The 23,444-nt window shown below is 42.7% G+C and overlaps 1 protein-coding gene across 1 annotated transcript in view; it reads right to left on the bottom strand.

The window, feature by feature from the left end:
* Positions 1 to 23,444, bottom strand: part of BMP6 (bone morphogenetic protein 6) — a 146,232-nt gene that overhangs the window by 14,667 nt on the left and 108,121 nt on the right. Inside the window, exon 2 of the mRNA XM_060109595.1 lies at positions 10,232 to 10,424. Coding sequence (XP_059965578.1) covers positions 10,232 to 10,424 — 193 coding nt within the window. The remainder of the gene's footprint in view (positions 1 to 10,231; positions 10,425 to 23,444) is intronic.

Genomic DNA, 23,444 nt, shown 5'->3' with positions numbered 1-23,444 from the left:
TTCAGATGCTCAGGGCTGGCACAGGATGAGAAATCATGAGTGACTTCTCATGTCAGGGTCAGTGTCGGAGGGGGTGAAATGTCATGCAGGAAGTAAAGGTTGAGATGCCCAACGCCTGCTGCTGGGACTCCAGTGGCCTCCCGGTCTCACCCTCCTCCTCTTCCCAGGCACAATGCCCTCTGTCTAGGCTGCAAACACCACCGACACACACTCAGACAGGGGGAGGAGCTTTCAAAAAGAATGACAGCATTGAGGAGGGACTTCACTGGCTCAATGCTTCCAGTAACTCAGGTATTTAAGAGACACTATTTATGGCAAGTCACTAAAATGGGTCTGGTCTGACCCACATCTATTTACTTTTCTTCAATGACACATGACCTTCTCAGTCTACACGCTCTGTCAAAGTGTTGCCTCAAACAAGACGCTCCTGATTTTGCTACGCAAACAGCAGGGGTTCCCTTCTAAACCCCTCCAGTGGCATCGAGGTCTTCTTTAGGCGAGAAGTACAATTTTCAGATAGAATGAAAGTCAAAAAGCAATGAAAATTAGACAGTAAGGCAAGGATTTTTACTTTTTTCTTATGTAATGTATATAGAGGATTACGTCTAAACTTTTACCAACTAAAAAGACAGAAAGAAATAGGATATTTGAAAACAAAGCATTACAAATCAGAGTAAACTACACACACACACACACACACGTGGATTTGAGTAACAAGGGTGAATGAACATTATTATTATATAATCAGCCAAGCTCTCATTGATTTTATGGCACTTGAATTTACTCAATTTGCACCTCTAGGATGAGCATAAAGAGGAAAGGCACTTCCACTCTGTAAGGGATATTTCATCAATAAACCAGTACAAGTCACTCTGCTGTCAGGATATTAACACAGCTCTGCCCTTACATGGTGTTTCCCATGTAAACATATGTAGGACTGCTCCTACATATGTTAGCTTCTCACGACCACCCGAAGAGGCAAACAAAATACTATTCATACCACCACAGGTTTACAGAGCAGGAAACTGAGGCACATATGGGTTAAGCAACTTGCTCACACTCACTCAGCTGGATTTGAACCCAGGCAACCTGGATCTTAACCATCATAGCAGAGGTTCTCGAGGTCAGCCTGCATCAGAATCCCCTGGAGGCCTTGTTAACACACAGACTGTTAGAGTTTCTGAGGCGGGGCCTTGCAAACTCGCACTTCTAGCAGATTCCCGGGTGATGCTGGTGCGGCTGGTCCGGGGACCACACTCAGAGGCGCTGTCCTCCAGCACTCTCCCTCTCGAGTGTGAGGAGAATGACCTTGGCCTGCTTTTTAGACTTAAGGTTCAAAGCTGTCGACTCTCAAAATATCTTGCTCCTGTCCTTAAAATCATGCAAAGTCATGTAGGCTTCACAAGTGTTTGATTGTCTTAGGGGTTGGCCTTACCCTCAGGGAGTTAGCGTTAGACTGATAATCAGAACCACAGGTTAGATCAAGTCCAAAGCAGCAGTATTATTAGACGGCTTGCTTCTATGTGTCCAAGAAAGGGAGAGAGGGGGAAGGCAGAAGATTACTTCGTACAAGTTCATGGCCACCTAACCTGTCCTCTTTGGCCACGCAGACACAGTAATGTTCCCAGACACCGGGGCAAATACTCCAACACGCCCTAGTGATCGAACACAGATTGAATGAAGGGTCTGCCACCTTTTAAACATGTCATGGGCAAATCTTACATGTTTTAGTTCTTATCACCAACCCCACATCCATGTCCTTGCCCAATATGGGGAATTAAAATGGTAAAAATACTGTTAATTTGTGATTTTAAAAGAAATAGCAAAACAAAATCTTGACCACAACCATGGCCCAACTCCCACAAAGCTGGACGTCCTAGGGGAGATTCTGGCAACCAAAGCAACCTGTTTCTGTGAATGAATAATCCAGAAGGCATAGTTCCAGAAACAAAGACCTATGTTCTTTCTTTTTAAAAATAAATTTATTTATTTTATAAATTATTTATTTTATTTATTTTACTTTTGGCTGCATTGTGTCTCCGTTGCTGCATGAAGGCTTTCTCTAGTTGCAGCGAGCAGGGGCTACTCTTCATTGCGGTGCACGGGCTCTTCGTTGCAGTGGCTTCTCTTGCTGCGGAGCACCAGCTCTAGGAGCACAGGCTTCAGTAGTTGTGGCATGTGGGCTCAGTGGTTGTGGCTCACGGGCTCTAGAGCACAGGCTCAGTAGTTGTGGCGCACGGGCTTAGTTGCTCCGCGGCATGTGGGATCTTCCCGGACCAGGGCTCAAACCCATGTCCCCCGCATTGGCAGGTGGATTCTTAACCACTGCGCCACCAGGGAAGCTCAGACCTATTTTCTTTTCTCTGCCACATTTACCAAGTGGATAAACAGTTCCAAGCAATAGTTCCTCTGGCTCCCCATGCCCTGACATCCCCCTCTCCCCAAACTTAGCATTATTCTGAGTGTATCCAATTCTGTGTGATAATGTTAATTCCTCTCTAACCCTCTCAGCTCCCCTGTGCCCTTGCAAAGAACAGAACGTAGACAGGCAGAGGAAGAAGATTTGGTAGCTTCCTGAATCCTTTTTTTTTTTTCTTTAACTTCAGGGAGATGATTCTAAGTCTAAGGAATATGTTCTTGACTAAGAAGATGAAACGAACGGGTTACATAACAGCAGTTGTGGGTCAGTTACATTATCCCCTTTTCAGGGGCAAAGGAACAAATACTGAAAAGTTCAGTGCTTGCCCGGGGCCCACGCTGAGTGCGTCAGAGATTATCAAGCCAGCAGTAAGACTGCAGGAGTCCCTGGGGATGGGACCTGTGAAAGCCAGATACAGAAAGAGAAACAGGTGTGGCTGGGCACAGCGATAAAAAGGCTTTGATTTTCCTCCACCCAAACGACAATAGGGTTCTCCTATTCCTGGCTTTCTCAAGTTTGCCCTTCTCTTCATAAAAGAAAATGGTCCCAGGTATCTCACTTTCATGTCGGTGGAGATAAGAGTTCACGTTACTTCACTTTGGGGAGGCAGCATTGAACATCCGACGGAATTCACACAGCAAATCCGTTTATGAGAATCAGTCTATGAGAAATGCTCTCCTAAGAAAACCACTCGCCTAGATCCCTGGCTCAACCACCGCATTCAGGTCTGCTTTCCAGAACTATACTGTTTGGTTAATGACTCAAATGTCAACATTTGTGGGGGTTCATTATAAAGATTTCCAAATAAAAATAATAAAAATATGATTACTTCAGAGGTGGATGCTTCTGGCTACGATGTATCAAACTAACACTCCTGCTAAGACTAAAAAACACAAACCTTTTTGAAGCCATCTTAGAGCAACCGAGAAAGGCAATGGTTGATGAGGCAAGAGCTCAGAGAGAAGAGAAATGCATTGAGGTGAACCCTGTATTGGCTGTTGCTTTTTCATCTCAGGGTATTTGTTAATTCCTAGCATGACGCAAGGATGTCAAACAGAAAGGAGAAGCAGCCAGGAGCCTGGAGCAATATCGCTGGCTGGGGACGCAAATTGGAGCTTCAGGAAGTTATGACTTGAAGGGCTAAGGTCCCAGAGGAAAGAGGCTGTAGAGAAGTGAGCTCATAAAAGTGATCTCATAGAAGTTTGGGTTCACTTCCTCTAGGACCTTGGCTCTTCAAGTCCTGGTGTCCATGAACTCCAATATTTCCATTTGAGATGCCTGCCAAATATTAGACTGTGTTTGCATGCAGGAGGAAGCTGAGAAAACAAGCAGAAAGAAACTGCTTAGAGGATAAAAAGCAAAGCAGAGTTTTTGGCAGTCTCTCAATACTGGAGAGTTAAAAAAATTAGAGTTCAGAGGCCACCAAGGAAGTGAACTTCTGGTAAACAACCTAGATCTTCAGCTGAGACCCCTAAAGAGCTAAACTGTAGGAGAAATGGAAAACCAGAAACAGAGAAGCCTTAACACATCTGGAAACCCAGCCTCAGTTAAGACAAAAGAACAAGGTGATCTGCCTGTCTGTATTTTTTCTGCCTTCCAGAAGAAAATGAAACCCAGTCTGGAAGGAGATACCAGTATCTAGAATTGATTTCATAAATAATGCCCGGAATTTAATTTTAAAAAATTATCAGGCATGCCAGGAAATAAAACCAAATGAGGAAAAACCAAGGGAACAAACAGATAATAGAAATAGACCCACAGGTGATCCAGATAATAAAGTTTTCAGACATGATCTTAGAATGTAGCCTTATATTAAAAGGATAATAAATCACAAGTTGGGTTTGTTCCAGGGCTGTGAAGTTGGTTTTACACTTGAAAATCATTTAATGTAGTATATCACATTAACACTATAAAGGACAAAAGTCATATATAGACATCCCTCAATATCCCTGGGGGACTGGTTCCAGGACCCAAACCTGGATACCAAAAACACCTGGATACCAAAATCCCCATATGCTCAAGTCCCTTATATAAAATCATGTACAGTATTTGCATATAACTTACCCATATCCTCCTGTATATTTTAAATCATCTCTAGATTACTTATAATACCTAACACAATGTAAATGCTATGTATCAATAAACAGTTGCCAGCACACATAAACTTCAAGTTTTGCTCTTTGGAACTTTCTGGAATTTCTTTTCAAATATTTTGATCCATGGTTGGTTGACTGCACAGATGCAGAACCCATGGATATGAAGGACCAACTATAATCATCCCAAAAAATTCAGAAAAAAGATAAAATCCACATCAATTTCTAATTTTAAAAAACCCATAGCAAACTAAGAATAGAGGAGAATTTCCTTAATAAAATAAAGAGTATCTACAAAAACATTTATAGCAAACATTATCCTTAATGGTGCAATATTAAACATTCCCCCCACCTTAGATTAGAAATCTGACAGAGATTTCCAATCTGAGATTAGAAATCTAACAGAAATCTGAATGGAATTCAACATTGCACTGGATATCTAGTGAGCACAATAAAACAAGAAAAAGAGAAGTAAAAATATAAGAATTACAGAGGAAAAAATAAAAATATTTATAGATGACATGATTATATTCATGGAAATTCTAAAATTCTGCAGAGAAAAATTATTAGAATTAATATGTAAATTTGCAAGGTTGCTGGATATAAGGTCAATATATAAAAATCAATTGTATTTCTATATGTGGGCAAAAAAGAATTAGACACTGAAATTTTTTAAAGCTAATAACATCATTTACAATAGGATAAAAACTTCAATTCCTGGAATAATTCTAATAAAAACATTCAAGACCCCCTAAACTGTAAAATGTTATTGAGAGTAATTAAAGAAAGCCTAAATAAACATATTCTTGGACTGGAACACTCAATATTAGGGAGAGTCAATTCTTCCCAAATCAAGCTCTAAATTTAATGAAATTCCAAACAGAAGCCCAGCAAGTTTCTTTTGTGGAAATTGAAATGCTGGCTTTACAATATATATGAGAATGCAAAGGGCCATCAGTAGCCAAGAAAATCTTAAAGAACAAATTTGGAGAACTTACACACCAGATATTAAGACTTATTACAAAACTAAAAGAATGAGAGTTTTTATTGATACAAGAAGAGAAAAATCAATCAACAGAACAGAATAAAGATCTCAGAAACAGACCCAAACACATGTGGTCACCTGATACATGACAAAAATGCCACTGATGTGCATGGAAAAAAGATAGTATTTTTAATAAATGGTCCAGGGTCAGTTAGGTTTTTCTATTCTTACACAGCTATCTAACCTACATCTGTAGTTCACCTGTGATCTCAAATATCCATTCCTGTAGAGTTTGGCTCCTTCTGCTGATCTAAGCACTCCCATATCCCACTGCCTCCTGGGCGTCCAACCACGACTCAGACATGTCCCAACCCGAACTCATGTCCACCCCCCTTCCTAGACTTATTCCTACATTCCCTGTCTCTGTGAATGGTTCAGAGCAGCAAATCAAATTAAAAATTTTGGAAAACTGTTTTTTTGCCTTTTGACAGTTACTTTCTCTCCTGGGACAATTACATTCTATCTTAAAAAGCAGGTCAGAAATGGTGAACTTGGTCACAACTTTAAACAATATATCAGTCTGGCATTGTTTCTGGGGACTCCACCGGCATGGCCTCTGGGTGGCCTAAGGAAATCTTTCTTGGTTTTAAAAACCAGCTTTTAACACAGCATTGCCCTGTTCCCTTGATTCAGAGATGGACATCTTCCAATCCTAAGGATTCTGAAGTTAGGATGAAACATATGGACCAAACTGGAAAAAAAAAACAAAAAACAAAAACCTGCTTTGCCTGTCTGCAAACAGAGTCGTGATATCGCTTATACCAGGAGGAAGTGAATTTTGAATTTGGTAATTAATTCTCACTTTAAATGTCTTCCAAAGGACTGCACCATGATAGAACACAAAAAAGAAAAGTTATCCTATACACAGAAGATAGATGATCACTGCCAGGCAATACAACTGCCAAACCATAGAGAGTAGAATATGGGATGTCAAAACTATCAGAGGCACGTGTGGCCAGTTCATGTACCAAACAGAACCATCTTTCAGACACTGAAAAAATTTCCGGCTGGCTTTCAAGAGATGCTGTTTGACTTTGACTTCCAGATATACAGAATTGAAAAAGAAGAGTCAAAGTATGTCTTTCACCAGATAGAAATGTAGATGCAAATGATATTCTTAAAGGCCCCCAAACTGCACTATTAATCTATAGGTGCTATAAAAGTAAAGATCATGAGTACTTGTTATGAAAAGCAACATGCTACCATCACACTACTACACATGACAATGGAAGGTTGACCGTTAATCTGAGCAGCCTTTACCCTCCAAGTATGAAGACAGCTTAGTGTGTATGAGATTCAGGAGAAAATGGTAACATAAATGGACAAAGATATAATACTGTGAATAAGGACAAGTACTTTTATGTACATTTATTCTAGTCTTTTTTTTCCTCCACACCCCCTCCTCTAGAAGAACTGCTACTAGATCCACGGCTGACCAGAAGGTTGATGAAGGTTTGCAGAGGTTTTCCATCGCAAGGCCTTAAAAGCCAAAGTATCAACACCAGGGCCTGAATTCTAACAGACACATTTTTACCCCCAACGGAGCTGTCTCCTATGCCGTCCAAACAGAAGCATCCTTGAGATGTTCGCGTCCAAGCTAAGGAGATGAAGATGCAAGGCATGCCATAAGGGGACCGCTTACCTCTTTCTGGCACTTCACCTTTATCTCGGGACTGTCCCCATGTCACTGGCATGACTTTGAGGGAATCAAAGCAGATCACAGCTTAGGCCTAATTTGGACTTGGCAAAATCCATATGTGCCACGTTTCATCCTTCTAAGGATAACCTGCCTGCCCAGCTGTCTGATGGGGTCATGGCTAAATCCTAAGGAAGGAACATGGGGGAAGGTCTTTCCCAAACTCTAAGCACTGTATAAATGCCAGTTTCCACCAAGGTCATCATAAAGACATAACAATTTCTTACATCAGATAGTAACACCAAACTCATCTTAAGATATCAACCCCACACCATACTCTAGAGTAAAATTTTGAAATAAACCACAAAGGGCCCCCTGTGCTCCTCCGATAGGACCGCGTATGCTGTGGGGTCGCCAACCCCACTCCACTCCGTGAGATGCTCCAGATCTTTTCAGGACTTAGATTCCATCTCTTGGCTTAGTCTCAGGTTTTGAATACGGTATCAATTGTTACCCTGTCCTACCTCAAAGCACCATCTCTTCAACTCATCACTCTTTTGAACTTACCTGGTCCAGTGATTTCTTACCAGTCAGAGAAATAAGGTTTCTGCAGAGCTCACAGCAATGGCCTATCTTCCAAGAGACGTCTCTGACCCTCCCTGGGTCAGGCGCCCTAGCTGCCCTTTACACGAGGAGGCCCAACACAGAACTGCTTCTGCCTCAGCTGAGGGTATGACTCAGCACTGAAACACCTGCCTTTTTTCTTTTCCAAGGAGGCCAACGCTTTTGCAACACACACGTGTGTTAAGCTGATCCATCAAATGCTACAAATTTCACTGAAACAGATTAGACAGCTACGCTTCTTCACAGGCCTGGAGGGTCCTTTTCAGCCAAGACACCCCAAGATGGTACAGATGGGGAGATCGAACCTTCCCCAGAAGGGGTCCCACAGTTCAATCTGGAGGCCTCTGGAAGGACATGAGCAAACCACAGGCAGCCTGGGCTCCAGGCCCACTGATAAGAAAATCTTCTCCTGGCCAACCTGGAACTCTTGAAAAGCATGAAATTCTCCCAATTCTCCCAGGATTTCCCCTTGCCTATGCACAAAAATGAAACACATCCACTCACCAAATGCTCCCATCCTAAAACGCAGAGAAATTACAACTGTGCTTTGACACGGAGTCAGCAAAGGTTGGGACCATTTGGGAGTTTTGTTTTCCAAGCTCGCTGCTGGCCTGAAGGAAGCATGACACCACGATCTGAAGCTCAAGGCAGCTGTTCGTTTTTGGCTGGAGTTCAGTATAAACCTTACAAATGGTCTGCCAGCGCGTGCTCTCTTTTTTAAAATAATAATAATTTTGAAAAAAATCCATAGTCACAAAACCTCCAATCTAGTGTTTTCACTCTAAAGCTTTTCCTGCAGAACACAGAAAACTATGTTTTCCAAACAAATGTCTGAGCCAAAAAAGGCACCAGCAGGTTATTTCCATCAGAGAAAGGCAATGGGACCAATACTTAGGCAGATTGAAAATCAATGGCTAAAGCAGTTCCGGAGAATCACTGAATAGCAATTCTCTCTGAAATATTGAAAGATGAAAATCTAGCAATGAATACTTTACTTTTCAAAAGAGGCCCTTAACAGGTAAGTCAATGAATACACTTTTATTTAGGAGCAAAAATCAGACATCAGAAAACCTGCCTTGCATTCTGAAATTTTGGTCTGTTATAAAGATCCTGCAACAGCTCTGTTTTACCTACAATTTAACTGCCACAACTAAGAATTCATGTCCAACACCAGGACATGTCCCCACAGCCTGGCATGTCCCTCCTCCTCCAGTTCCCTCATTACAGACTTGAATATGCATCAGGGCCAAATGTTGGCAGTGCTCTCAAAATGGTGTTTGTATGGGGCAAGTTCATGTTTGTTATTATTTTAGTGTGTGTATTTGCGACAGACCCACACACAGATCCATAAGTTCAGGAGAGATCCAACTCCTTCCTTTGGACCTTCTTAATCCAAACTTTTGGACCTTCTTGGGAAATTAACAGATTTCCAGGACCAAAAGCAAGAATCTGGAGGTGGTTTATAAAACAAAAGCTAATAGAGGACATAAATGTCCCTCCTCCTCTGCATTCTCTTCCTTTCCCTTTTATCTTCGTATTTACCATACAATTGCCAGAATGTCCTATCACGGGCCGAGTTCCTACCTGCTGCCCGCTGAGAACCACGGGCAGTGCTAACCTCTGCGTCGGACTCTCTGTTCTGGCCAAACCACTCAACTGAGCCTTACATACAAGCAGAGTTCAAGGTCATGGGCTTGTTTTCTGTGTGCCGTATGTAGGACTGAAATAACTACTGTAATACTTCATCCCAGCCTCTCCGAGGCTCTAGAAATCACTCCATGGAAGTTTTCCTTTATTTGCTAGGCAGCCCCAAGAACACAGTTCTTCTGTAAAACAGTGTGGCCTCATTTCAGGAAACAAGAATAATATAGACATGGGGAAAAAAGTCTACCGGTCCCTTGCAACTACATGATAAAAAATACATTTGAGACATGTATACACACACACTCACTTACTCAAAGACATATTATATCATATATGTGTATATTATATGCACAAACACACAGCCTTCTATTCGCTTGAATCAGCAGCATTTGCAATTAAGCATCCTCATAGAATTTCCGTGTGCGAACTTACGTTAGCCACCCTCATCCACCATTCGAAGTAGGGACTAAAACATAGTGGGAAACATTTTAGTCCCAGTGAGTTATATGTTTTCCAAACACAAAGGATGCTTAGTAGATACCATTCGCTGGCTTGCTTCGGAAAAGAAAACTCTTCGGGAAATTTTCACCTTAAGAGCAAAAAAGTCGTCTTGCTGGCTCAACGCGACCATTGGGAACACAGCCCCCGTCACACCCGTGTGCTGCCCTTGAACTCCAAGCCACCTTCCAGAGACAGAGTCGGGGTTATAAGGTGATGGGGTGAGAAACGGGGGCCAGCCCCACCCTTTGGGGTTCCTCGAGCCTCCATACCTGTGCTGCTGCTCCTGTAAGACTTGGTAAATGCCGACAAGAAAAGTTTGGTTTTTAAAACTCCCAACAACACAGTCCTTGTAGATTCGGAACTCTGCAGCCGTCACCGCCTCACCCTCAGGAATCTGGGATAGGTTGAACTTGAACTCTTTGTGGTGTCGCTGGCGAGGGGAGAACTCCTTGTCGTCCTCCACTATAGGATTAAACAAGAGAGAGTGACAACTATCGTTACTTGGCTAGGTGCCACAGGCTCACATCTAGAAAGTTCCCCCGTGTTCATTCCTAAGTGGCTTACCGTTACCCTTATTAGGGGGATTAGCGGGTGGTGGAAAGGGCCACGGGCGAGGCTGCCAGGCTGAGACTAAAAGCCTTCATTCTCCCCAGGGATTAAATAAAATGCTTAGATTCTCTTTAACGACTTGAAACTATTTAACCAAGTTGCATAACAGCAAGTTATTTAAACTCTTGTCTTCCGGCTTCCTCATCTGCAGCACGAGAGGAAGAGGGCTTCCCAGGGAAGCTGCAGGGACCCAGGCAACAGTGACTAAGAACGCCTCTGCCGTCCTGGCCCCGTCGTCCCTTCCCAGCCCCCCTTTCCTGCCGCTGCTCTCTTATCCCCTCAGGTTGGTTCCTTCTCTCCCCACCAAGCAGTTGCCTAGACCAAGGGCAGCCCTGAGCTAACCTTTGCTGGGGGAGGGGTGTTCCGTGGTCGGAGATGGGGGTGGGCAGCGCCTTCTGCCCGGGTCTGAAGCTCGAACGGTCCTCGTATTTTGCCTGATGTCCAGGGGGAGTTTTTGTTGAGGGGTTTAGTGTGAAACTTCATAGAAAATATTGCTCTAACTGAAGTCCACTGCCCTCCCTCTACTGGAGGAAACTGAGGGCTGAACGCCTCTGAGGGGAGGGACCCTCTGGGTTGTGAAGCTGCCGGGGTCTCCATTTAACCTGCCTGTAGAACCCACGTATGAGGACAGAGACGCAGAAACACATCACCAACGGGATAACATGCTATTGTCTAAGGCTTTTTTTAAAAACTGGGAAAGGATCGAGTCTAAAAGCTTTTTTTTTTTTTTCATATTTTGGCCATGCCACGTGGCTTGTAGGATCTCAGTTCCCCAACCCGGGCCATGACAGTGACAGCGCCGAATCCTAACAATTAGGCCACCACGGAACACCCTAAAAGGTTTTTTTAAATGAAATCTTTTCCCTGCATAAAGACAAACTATGGAAAACTACAAACTACTGATTACCATGCTTCAGAGTCAGCCTTCAGATGGCTATACAAAGTCCTGGGTGAGAGAAACACTGTCAACCTCGGATGCTTAACCCATAATCGTTGTAGGAGAGAAAAACGAGCACCCTGCTTCCCACCACAAATCCTGACTCTTTTCCCCAGAGCTCAGAAATGCTTCTGCCCTGCTGCTCCTGTTAGGTTTTTCTTAATGGCAACCGCAGTAAAATCTCATGAGCAAATTAATCCTTGATGGCAGAGTTTTTCCAGGGCTTGTGGGTAGGAAAAAAAAAAAAAAGATCAAGTTATTTGCCACCTCCAGTGGCCCACTTTCTCCCCCATGTGCTGTTCTCCATAATCACCAGAGAAAAGCTCTTCAGATTAAGCTCCTTTAAAGCCAATAACTTTACACGAACTTGAGACCTCGATGGCATTGCAGAAGCTTGGGAAAGTTAAGCCATCCATCGGTACAAGGTTTTTAAATAAAGAATTTCTGAAACTGCCATGTGACTATGCAACAAATCTTTTAGATTCAAGTTATCCCTTTTCTGGGGGCAGGGCAGGGAGGGAGTTGTTAAAAAACAGTAAGCTTTGGCTTGTGTAAGAGCTTGAATATAAGTTTAAAAAAAAAAAAAAAAAAGGTCCAGCCAGAAAGTAAACCATGGTTCAGTCCCAACAAGAGAACAGGTTTTTTAATTAGTGGCTAAGCATGAAAAGCAATATTGTTGGGGAGTTCACCCAAGGACACCCACACCTGATGGTGGATCACTTTTCCCTAAAACTGATCTGCCTTTTCAGTTTGATATGTTATCATCAGTGGTTAAAAAGTGAATCGAATCTGATTTCCCAAAAAGACTTTCTAAAAAATAGTCACACAGCTTTTCTAGAGGGCCTCTTGGGTGCTTAAAAATGTCAATATCAAGAAATGAAAGCATATTCTTAAGATTCTTTTGAGAGAATGCATAAGAATTCCTCAAGAAGTCTTCCAATCACTCCTCACATAAACAACAGAAAGAAAAACTATGGATGCGAAGCAAGATATAAAACAGTGACTTAAAAATAAAAATAGAACAGTGACTTAAGATATTTCAGTTATAAGGAGGAGAGAAGGCACAGACATTTCAATACATGAGAAATATGTCAGTTAGTCTTTGGAGAGGTATACCACCCCCAGTAAGCCACACCTTCCTGTATGGACACCCTTAGGGGGTCCCTTCTCCCCTGGGCTGGTTCTGTGACCTTCTCTGGACCAATAAGAGGCAGCAACCGTGGTGCTGAGTGATTCTGAGGCTAAGTCATAGCTTGGAACTTCCATTTAGGTGTCTTGGAATGCATGTCTAAGGAAAGATGGCTACCACGTAAGAAGTGCAACTACTCTGAACCCCCTAGACTATGAGGAAGTCCGAGGTAACCACATAGAGAGGCTGGGTGGCGCACAGAGACACAGAGGGAGAAGGAAGGAGGGAGGGAAGGGCCCAGTCACCTCAGCTGAGGCACCAGACATGGTATGAAGATGCCATCTTGGATGTCCAACCCACTGGAGCCTCGGGATGACCCCAACCCCAGTGACCACCTGACTGCAACTGCATGAGAGACGCTGAGGGGGGGCCACCCAGTTCATCCTAGTCTTTTCACCAGACCGTGAGAGATGATAACAGTACCTCGCTGTTTGAAGCCACTAGGTTTTGGGTGATTTGTTACACAGTCAGAGGCAACTGACACAAGATGAGAAGAGAGGGAAAGAGAGAATGAGAGGGGAAGAGGGAAGGGGGGAAACTGCATGCAGTTCTTAAGAAGAAGGGATTCTGAAATCCTGGGAGGCAGTGTGTGTGACTAAGGAAGGATCCTGGCAGCCGCTCACAGACAGATGTGAACAGATAGATAAAGAATCTAAAAATGAGAAAGTGGAAGTGCAGTTCAAAGCCTTCCATTTTATTACTGTGCGAATTAGAACGCATTGCCTTATATGTACATTTCCCCAGTTCTCCTCTGGTCTGTCTTGAAGCACTCCACTTTCTCCTGCTTTTCCTTAATCCTTCTTGGAGGAGAGGCGTGGTCTCCTTAGCCCCCCCCCCCCCGTGAGTCTCCGATTGCCGCCCACCTCGTTATAAGCTCTCCCACCTAAACTCTATTGTCGCCTGAACCTCTCCTCGTGCCTCGTAGCTCAAAGCTACGCCATCTTCCTCCCTCTTCCCACCAGACCTCAGCTACTGGTCATTGGAGTTTGCTTGGAATGCCTCCTCTCTCCCCAGATCTTCTGCCCACAATTAAAGTCACACAGTGCATTTGCTAATGTCTCATAGGGATACAAGAAATAAGTACAATTAGGTCACTGCCTACATGTGCATTTGAAGACCACCACAGTAAAATGGTAATGGTTCCAATGAGATTAGCATTTCCCCTTGGAGCTCTGTGACCTGGGCTCCTTAAACATCAGACAGTTCAAGAAAAATGAGAGATGGCTGAGGTGGGGATCCAGCGCTCAGTACCTATTTGTAGCCCCTGCATCTGGCTTCTCAAAGATGGTGCCGTGTGTGGAATAGGCAGTAGCGAGGTAGTGGCCAAGAATGTGGACGAGATGTGATGCTGACGACACGGTTTTGAAATCCAGCTCCCCGTCATCTTACTCAGGTGATACCGAGCAAGATATCAGCCAAAGTTTCAGTTATCAGTTAAATGGGAATAACATTTCTGAGGATTAAGGGAGACAATCTGTACAAGACAGTCAGTGATAGAGGAAGGGCTCAGCAAATGGTCGTTGGAAGCATCGTTAGCGGTATTTGACAATCCAGCTCCTCTGAGCTGAGAATATGTCTTTGCTGTTATTCAAATTTACTCACGTCTCTCAATGAGCTTTTTACAGTGGAGGACTTACATTCTCTGGAAAGGGAGGTGAGTGAAATCACTGCCCTAAGCCATCCATCGATACAAGGTTTTTAAATAAAGAATTTCTGAAACTGCCATGTGACTATGCAACAAATCTTTTAGATTCAAGTTATCCCTTTTCTGGGGGCGGGGCGGGGGAGTTGTCCTAAGTGGCATCAGCCCTGGTGTTTGGCTACTGAGCACAGTACTGTGTTCTCTGAAGCAACAATTCCTAGAATTTTTTATTTCAAGGACCACTGAAAACATTTTTTTTAATGGTAATGACCTTACACAAGGACATCTACTGTTTCTGTTTTCCTTTTGTAAGGACAATAAAACAAATAAGACAACAAACTGCACCCTTTTAACACTCTGATTTTATTTTTAAAGGTCCTTTTAACACCAAATCAAGTAGGGAGGATGTAATTCAAGAACATATACAATCCTTGAAATCCAATCAATTTCGCTTTATAAAACTCACTCTGTTCTCTCTCTTTGCCTCAGACGATACCAGCTGAAATTTCAGACCAGCACCAGACCTCTGGTCAACAGGCAGGAGCCACAGCCCAAAAGAATAAACGTTACTAGGTTAAGATTATAAGTGTAAATTATGTACTATTATACATGCAAAAGTATGTATATATATGTAATTTATGGAGGTAATGAAACATAATAATGAAGCACAAATGAGACTAGCACCCAACCTAAAAACTGGAAGGTGAACAGTATTCCTCCCCGGTGCCATCCCCCACTCCCACCCACAAGGGACCTCGGATCATGAATAATGACTGGCAGTCCCTTGCCTTCATTTATTTATTTATTTAATCTGGGCTTTCGAGACTTTAGTTCCCTGACCAAGGATTGAACCCATGCCCTCGGCAGTGAAAGCATGGAGTCCTAACCACTGGACCGCCAGGGAATTCCCAGTCCCTTGCCTTTGAAAAAGTTTTACTACATATGTATGTATCACTGAATCATAGAGTGTTTTCATTTTTCTTTTTATCTTAAAGTCTTTCCTTTCAGAGACATGATGGAAGTTTTACAGGCACCCAGGGAAAATCTAGTCACGGCCACAGCTAAGCTTGAAGGCTGCCCAGGCAGGGGGTTGTGCTGCCCATCGGCTGGTGGGGTGCTGAGGTTCTCTGGGGATGGATGACTAGCAACTTTTCTCCTTCTGCAGCCCTACCACGTGTAGATCTATTACAAACACGGGCATTTTCTTAATATGTGCTGGTGGGGATGTGGAGAAAATAAAACCCCTGTGTGTTGCTGGTAGGGATGTAAAATGGTGCAGCTGCTGTGGAAAACAGTGGAGTGATTTCTCAAAACATTAAACAGAATTACCACACGATCCAGCAAGCCCACTTTTGGGTGTGTACGGGTACCCAAAAGAATCAAAAGCAGGGACTCAAACAGATATTTGTAGACCATGTTCATAGTAGCTTTACTCACAAAAGCCAAAAGATAGGAAGAATCCAATATCTACAATGGACGAATGGATACACAAAATGTGGTCCATAAGTACAATGGAATACTGTTCAGCCATAAAAGTAGAAATTCTGATACATGCTACAACGTGGATAAACCTTGAGGACATTTTGTTAAGTGAAATAAGACAGTTACAAAGGGACAAATATTGTATGATTCTACTTGCATGAGGTACCCAGAGCAATCCAATTTGTAGAGACGGAAAGTAGAATGGTGATTTCCAGGGGCTGGGGGTATGACAAGTTAGTGTTGAGTGGGTACTGAGTTGCAGTGAGGGAAGATGAAAAAGTTCTGGAGAGGATGGAGGTGACTGTCGCACAACAATGTGAATGTACCTGTACCTCAAGTGGTAAATTTTATGTTATGCATATTTTACCATTGTTAAAAAATAAAAAATGGACATTTTCTTACACAGTCACAATGTATGATCACACCTCAGTTAAAATAATTCCTCATTGTCCTCCTATACCCAATCCATAATTAAATTTCCTCAAATGCCTCAAAAATTGTCTTTCTACATTGGGTTTGTTGGAATCAGAAGTCCAACAGGGTCCATTCCTTACACTTGAGTCTCTTCTAAACTAGCAAACCAGCAGGTGGTGGGGATGGTGGTGGTGGGATGAATTGGGAGATTGGGATTGACATGTATACACTAATATGCATAAAATAGATAACTAATAAGAACCTGCTGTATAGCACAGGGAACTCCACTTTGCTGTACGGTAGAAACTAATACATTGTAAAACAACTATACCCCCCCCCCAAAAAAGAGCTGCTTATCCAAAAAATAAATAAATAAATAAATAAAAATAAACCAGCAAACCAGGAATAGAAAGAACTCCATTAACCTGATAAGAAGTCAACATAAAAACGTACACTAACAACAGTCCTAATGGTGATACGTTTGAACCACTTCCTGTAAAACAATGAAGAAGGTGAGGGTGCTCATTTCAGTCTTGTGTTGGAATCTAGCTCAGTGCTGCTAAGGTTAAACAATTGGAAAGGACGAGGCACATTACAAACTGTGGACCTAATAAGAAGTTCAGCAAACTGCTTCCCTGTCTCAGCGAGTTGTAACTGCTGTAACAAAAGTACTACAGACTGGGTGGCTTAAACAGCAAACATTTATTCCTCACAGTTCCAGAGGCTGGAAGCAAGAGATGAGAGTGCCAGCAGGATGGGGTCCTTGCTGAGGGCCCTCTTCCCAGTTAGGTCCTCACATAGCCTCCCTTGGTGCATGCTCGCAGAGGGAGAGAGTGTGTGGGAGCTGGAGTCTCTTTTTCTTATAAGGACACTAATCCCATCCTGGGGCCCCAACCTCATGACCGTGTCACCTAGACCTATTTATCATCCAAAGACCCCACCTCCTAATACTGTCTCATTGGGGATTAGAGTTTCAACAGTATGAATTTCAGGGACACAAACACGCAGTCCATGACGTTGACCTGAAGGTGTCACGTCATGTGTTCCACTACCTTTCCAATTTATGGTTTGAAATTTTTGCATTTGTTTTCATAAGTGACCCTGGTGATGGTCTCATATCATCATGTTGTTTGGTTTCAAGTTACACGTGCTCTTGGCATAAGTTGGGAAATGTTCTCTTTCTTTTCAAGAAATGATCTCTTCCTGGAAAGTTTGACAAACTTATCAGTAACATCTGATCCTGGAATTTCCTTTGGGGAATATTTTTAATTACTCATTCATTTTCCTTTAAACATATAGAAATATTCAAGCTACCTTTTTTTTAAGTCAGTGTGTATTTTCTAAAATGTGTTAATTTGGGTTCAATTCTTTAAATTTATTGCCATAAACTTTTTCAGAGTATTCTCTTATTATTTAATCTCTGCTCTATTTATGTTTTTCTCATTCTAATATTGTTTATTCGTGGATTTCCTTTCTGACTCATCTTACTGAAGGTCACTTTTTCTTTCTCACTACTGCTTAATTTGATCGTGATAAAGATATGTTAATATAGGTATTTTCTGAACATCATTCCACAAAATCTGAATTCTATCAATTAAAGTTGTCTAGAGAAAAATAAAGGCACCACCTACTTCAACTGCAAATATAAAAGAAGAAAGAGGGAGGGAAAAGTATGGAATACTCGTGGGATAAATTGGGAGATTGGGATGGACATATATACACTACTATGTATAAAATAGATAACTAAAAAAAAAAAGAAGAATGGAACACTCTAATACATTTAAGAGAGTCCATATTCATTACGTTCTCACTAACTGGACTCACTCGGTGGTTAATTCAGTATAGCTCAGTTCAGGGAATTACAGTTGACCCTTGAATAACTCGGGGGTTAATCTGAGTGTGACTTAGAGCTGGCCTTCCACATCCTCAGTTCCTCCAAATCCATGGATTCAACCAACCACGCACTGTGTTGTATGAAGTATTCACTACTGAAAAATATCCCCAGGTAAGTGGGCCCACGCAGTTCAAACCCCCGTTGTTCAAGGGTACATTCATTCCACAATAAATTCTACATTTTCCAAATGCTTAATGCTTCCACTTATAGACCAAACTTGAAAAAGCTGAAACCCTTTTTTAAAAAAATTACCATTCCATTGATAACTATAAACATTTTTTTTCATGCTATGGCACAAGTTGATTTCATTTTAGGCAACATAGAAAGTTCTGGCTAGTTTTCCAAGGGTTGTAACAATGGTGGCCTTTTGACTTCTCTGTTGCAAGCTTGCAACCTTAAATAGTGACAGAGACACTGAGTTCAACTCTCCTACTCACTTTTTTAACCACAGTGCCATGACCCTTCCCTCCAGGGTTCACCAAATATTCCTAAATATTTGTATTCATGTTCTATGGGAATCACAGATATCAAGAAGAAGCTATTTTCCTGGCTACCATGCTCTAAATGACTTTTTTAATCTAAACTTTACTTTTTATTTTAAATAATTATATAGATCTATTAAGTGGTTGCAAAAATAGGACAGATTTTTTTTTTTTAAAAAGCAGAGAGGTCCCATGTAACATCTTGTATAACTAAGAACAATAATAAAACCAAGAAACTGACACTGGCATTAATACCTTAGCAAGACTACAGACCCTCTCTCTGATTTCCCCAGCTTTATTTTTATTTTTTTTTAATTGGGGTATAGTTGTTTTACAAAGTTGTGTTAGTTTCTACTGTACAGCGAAGTAGGGTTCCCTGTCCTATGTAGCAGGTTCTTATTAGTTATCTATTTTGTACATATTAGTGTATATATGTCAATCCCAATCTCCCAATTCATCCACCTCCCCCACTCTACCCCCTTGGTGTCCATATGTTTTTTCTCTACATCTGTGATTTCACCAGCTTTTACATGCACTTTTGTGGGTATGTATGTATGTCATAACTCTATGACATTTTGTCACACGTATAGATTCCTCTAACCACCACCACAATCCAGATCCAGAGCAGTTCAGTCACCATAAAGGAACTCCCAAGGCTGCCCTTTGATTCCCAATGACTTTTAAGACCAGACTCAGTGCATATATTATTAAAAGATTTAGGACCAAAAATCAGTGCCTACATACCATCATTAGGAGTAAGGGTTAAGCAAGTCATTTTTTTATTTTGAAAACCTCATTCTAGAACCTTCTTCCCTACCCCAACAGATGTTAAGCTCACTTTAGGCTGGGAAGAAGTTCAGTCACTTCAACCACACATGTCTTACAGCAGAAACAAGGCACAGACCTCAGCTAACACGAGGGAGTGCACTCAGGCTCCTAATAAACATGTGTCACCAGGAAAGACTTAAGCTGAACAGGGGCAGCCTTGATAAAGTCCCATGGATAGCAAATAACCACCATTTTGCCTCCTTCTAGGGACTGCTATAAAGAAGCAATCAGATTACATTTAGTAAACATCAGCATACATAACATGCATTTTTCCACAAATAAATTGAACATCTTCAGTCAAAACAGACAAATGGGACGGCCCAAAGAGAAAAGTCAACTCTCCCACACCTCTGGTTTCAACGGCACAGCAATATCGGGCGCGCAGAATGTCCTCACTGTGATGGAGAGGAGAAGTTAAGTCTGTATTCATTACACCAGACTCATCATTTCTTTTTGGATGATCTGGTTTCTCGGGTTGCTTTTATGTCCTTGTGCTTGCTGTGCTGCAGCTTCACTACAATGCCCTGAGCTGTGCGTTTCCTTTTATTTATTGTGCTGGGATGACACTGGGCTTCATATGTCTACGGCTGCCTATCTCCCATCGGTTCTGAGAAAGTCTTAGCCACTAGCTCATTGAGAGTGGTCTCTCCTGGCTTAACTTCAGTTTCCTCTGAGATGAAAGTTAGATGCATATTATATTAGGCCTTCTCATTCTAATTTCTGCCTCTCTTAAATGCACGTTTACATCACTTACCTCCTCATATGCGGGCTGAACCATCTCTCTAGACCCATCTACAAGTTCACCAATTCTCTCTTTGGTATTTAATGTACAGTTTAAGGCATATATTAGTTTGTCATTTAATGATTTAAATTTTTTCCCAATAGCTTTCTTTGTTGTTGTAGTTGCTCTGTGGTCTACCTGGTCATTTTCCATTGTTCTGTATCACTATTATGTATTATTATACTATTCTTCATTTTTTGTATTTCCTACATAGTTGTCTTCCCTTTTCTAACTTGGTGTCTGTTTTCTAATATGTGAAATCCTTGGGGAACTTAATCCACATTGCCCTCCCATCCCTCTGATGACTTTCCTTTTGCTGGTTTTACCTCCTTGGGTGTCTGGAAATTTTTAGGTAATTTTTGATGGAAATTCATCCTGAATGTTTAAACTGGTGTTGCTTTTCTTTAAAAGAAAAACAAAAAAAGTACATTTGCTTCTGAGAGGACTACAAAGCTGGAATCAGTGATCTCTTCTGGAAGCTTGGAGGGCCCTGGCTTCACGGGGGAGCCTCCAGGACCGCTCTCCCACCTTGGCCTGGCCCCTGAGCTGGTCTCGTGATCTGAGTGGTGTTGGTATTTGCACTCGCAGACACCGGCTTTTATGTTTGTTTGCTCACAGTAACAACCTCAAGGGAGCCCTCCAAGATGTCTCGGAGTCCCTGACATTCCTGACGGAGACATATTTGCCTCTGTTTATCCTGGACTAGTCATCTTTTAGCAGGAGGGCCTGATGGATTATCTAGCTTGCAACACTTCCAGAATTTGGGGCCTTTATCTTCTGTGTTTGGAAAATAACATTTGGGACACATTCCTCTCCACTCCGAACGATGTTATAAAACCCGCCTAATGTTTGAAGAGTCTACCAGCACCGCCATAGACATCGTGTCATCTGTTTCTCTGAACAGTCCCAGCAGGCAGGCAGAGCAAACAAGATCACCACGGTATCAACAGGACTCTGAGGCCAAAGGCAGTGAAGGGGCTTCCCTAAGCTGCTCACTTTTATGATTTCTGCTAGGATTTTATGCTGATGCCTCCCACCTGGCATCTCCAGCCACTGCTCTCCCTTAAGGAATGTGTTTGTCTTACTGCTGTGTGCACGTCATCGTCCAGATGCCCCTGGTCCCCTGGAAGCCCCAACACACACAGAGGAAACTCATCCATCCCCCAACTGAGCTGCGCTGTAGCTTCACCTCTGTCCACCTGGCCAGGCCCAGCTGGCCGATCAGTCCCCGGCTTGTGTGGGTTTCACCTTCTAGAAACGTGCTGTAGCCACGAGTAGCTATTTAAGTGTAGAGTGGTTAAAGTGAAAAGTGCAGTTCCTCTGTCACACCAGCCACGTTGAAAGTGTTCAGGGTGGGGCTTCCCTGGTGGCGCAGTGGTTAAGAATCCGCCTGCCAATGCAGGGGACGTGGGTTCAAGCCCTGGTCCGGGAAGATCCCACATGCTGCGGAGCCACGAAGCCCGTGCGCCACCACTACTGAAGCCTGTGCTCTAGAGCCTATGAGCCACAACTACTAAGCCCACGTGCCACAACTACTGAAGCCCACGTGCCACAACTACTGAAGCCCGCACGCCTAGAGCTCGGCTCCGCAACAAGAGAAGCCACCGCAGTGAGAAGCCTGTGCACCACAACAAAGAGTAGCCCCCGCTTGCCGCAACTAGGGAAAGCCTGCAAGCACCAACAAAGATCCAACGCAGCCAGAAATAAGTAAATAAATTTATAAAAATAAATAAATAATTTTAAAAGCGTTCAGTGGCCACATGCAGCTGGTGGATGCTGTACCAGAAAGCAGGTCGGGGAACACTCCCGTCGTCACAGCAAGTTCTCCTGGACGGCACTGCTCTAAGGGTCTCTCTGACCCACCCGTTCTACTCCCTCCACGCCCACTGCCCCTGCACAGCCTGTGCCACTGCCCTCACTTCTGCCCCTTGTCCATCTATCCCCACACCGCAGCTCGTACCACAGTCACACCCCTGACCTATGTTGCGGCGTGCCTGCCTAGAGCCTTCAATCCCGACCCCCCAACCGCCTTCCCGTCCCGCCCCTCACCTTCCCCTGCCTCAGCTCTTCTTAGGAGGAATTAAACTGCTCTGTTTTTCTGACCACACTCCCCAGAACCTCATGCCTTTGCCTTACTTATACAATCGCCTTGCCCTTTCAAAGATCTTTCAGATGAATGATAAAGAAGATGTGGCGTGTATGTATACACACATACACACACACACACACACACACAATGGAATATTACTCAGCCATAAAAAAGAATGAAAACTGGCCATTTGCAACAGTATGGATGGACTTGGAGGGCATTATGTTTAATGAAATAAGTCAGACAAAGAAACACAAATACTGCATGTTTTCACTTATATGTGGAATCTGAAAAATAAGATGAATGAAAACAACAAAACAGAAACAGATTCACTGATATAGAGAACAAACTAGTGGTTATCAGTGGGGAGAGGGGTGGTGGGAAGGGCAAGACAGGGGTAGGGGGTTAAGAGGTACAAACTACTATGCACTAAAATAAGCTACAAGGATACATTGTACAGCACAGGGAATAGAGCCAATATTTTATAATAACTTTAAGTGGAGTATAATCTACAAAAATACTGAATCACTATACTGCATACTTGCAACTAATATGAAATTGTAAATCAACAATACTTGAATTATAAAAAAAAGATCCTTCCCTCCCTCACCTCCAGGATGAAGACTTTACTTACAGGCCCCCAATTTTGAAAATGCTTTGGGGCTCCTATGTAATGCTAAAGAAGGACAATTTATTAAAGCCAAAAAATAAGGGGAGGTAAATCAAAGTTCTTATTTCCTCTGTAATTACTAATGCTTTGGTGAAAAATATCAAAGTGAAACTCTTTTTTAAAAATGTGTTTCCACTCAGTTTTAAGTGTTTCTCTTTTGCTAGAACTAAAACCATTACTTGCAGTACTTCATGGGCAATCGGCACTCTTTTAATCAAGGCTGAATTCCAGGAGGCCTTCCTTAACTGCCTTCCTTCTCCACCCTACCCCCATCCCCACTGGTTTGGGGACCCTCCCTCTAAGGTCCCATAACGTCCCATGGAAATTGTACCCCGACCTTATACTACGATGGCCAGCTGCTCATGTGGCTGCCACCCTCCCCTGCTAGACCATAAGCCTCTCAAAAGCAGGGTCCATGACAGGTTCACCTTCATACCCCCAGGAGGGCTCAAAGAATGAATGCAG

Source organism: Mesoplodon densirostris, chromosome 10 (genome assembly GCF_025265405.1).
Source record: "Mesoplodon densirostris isolate mMesDen1 chromosome 10, mMesDen1 primary haplotype, whole genome shotgun sequence".
Taxonomy (NCBI): Eukaryota; Metazoa; Chordata; class Mammalia; order Artiodactyla; family Ziphiidae; genus Mesoplodon; species Mesoplodon densirostris.
Note: the sequence above shows the minus strand (reverse complement) of the source record. Positions and strands in the feature narration are given on the sequence as shown.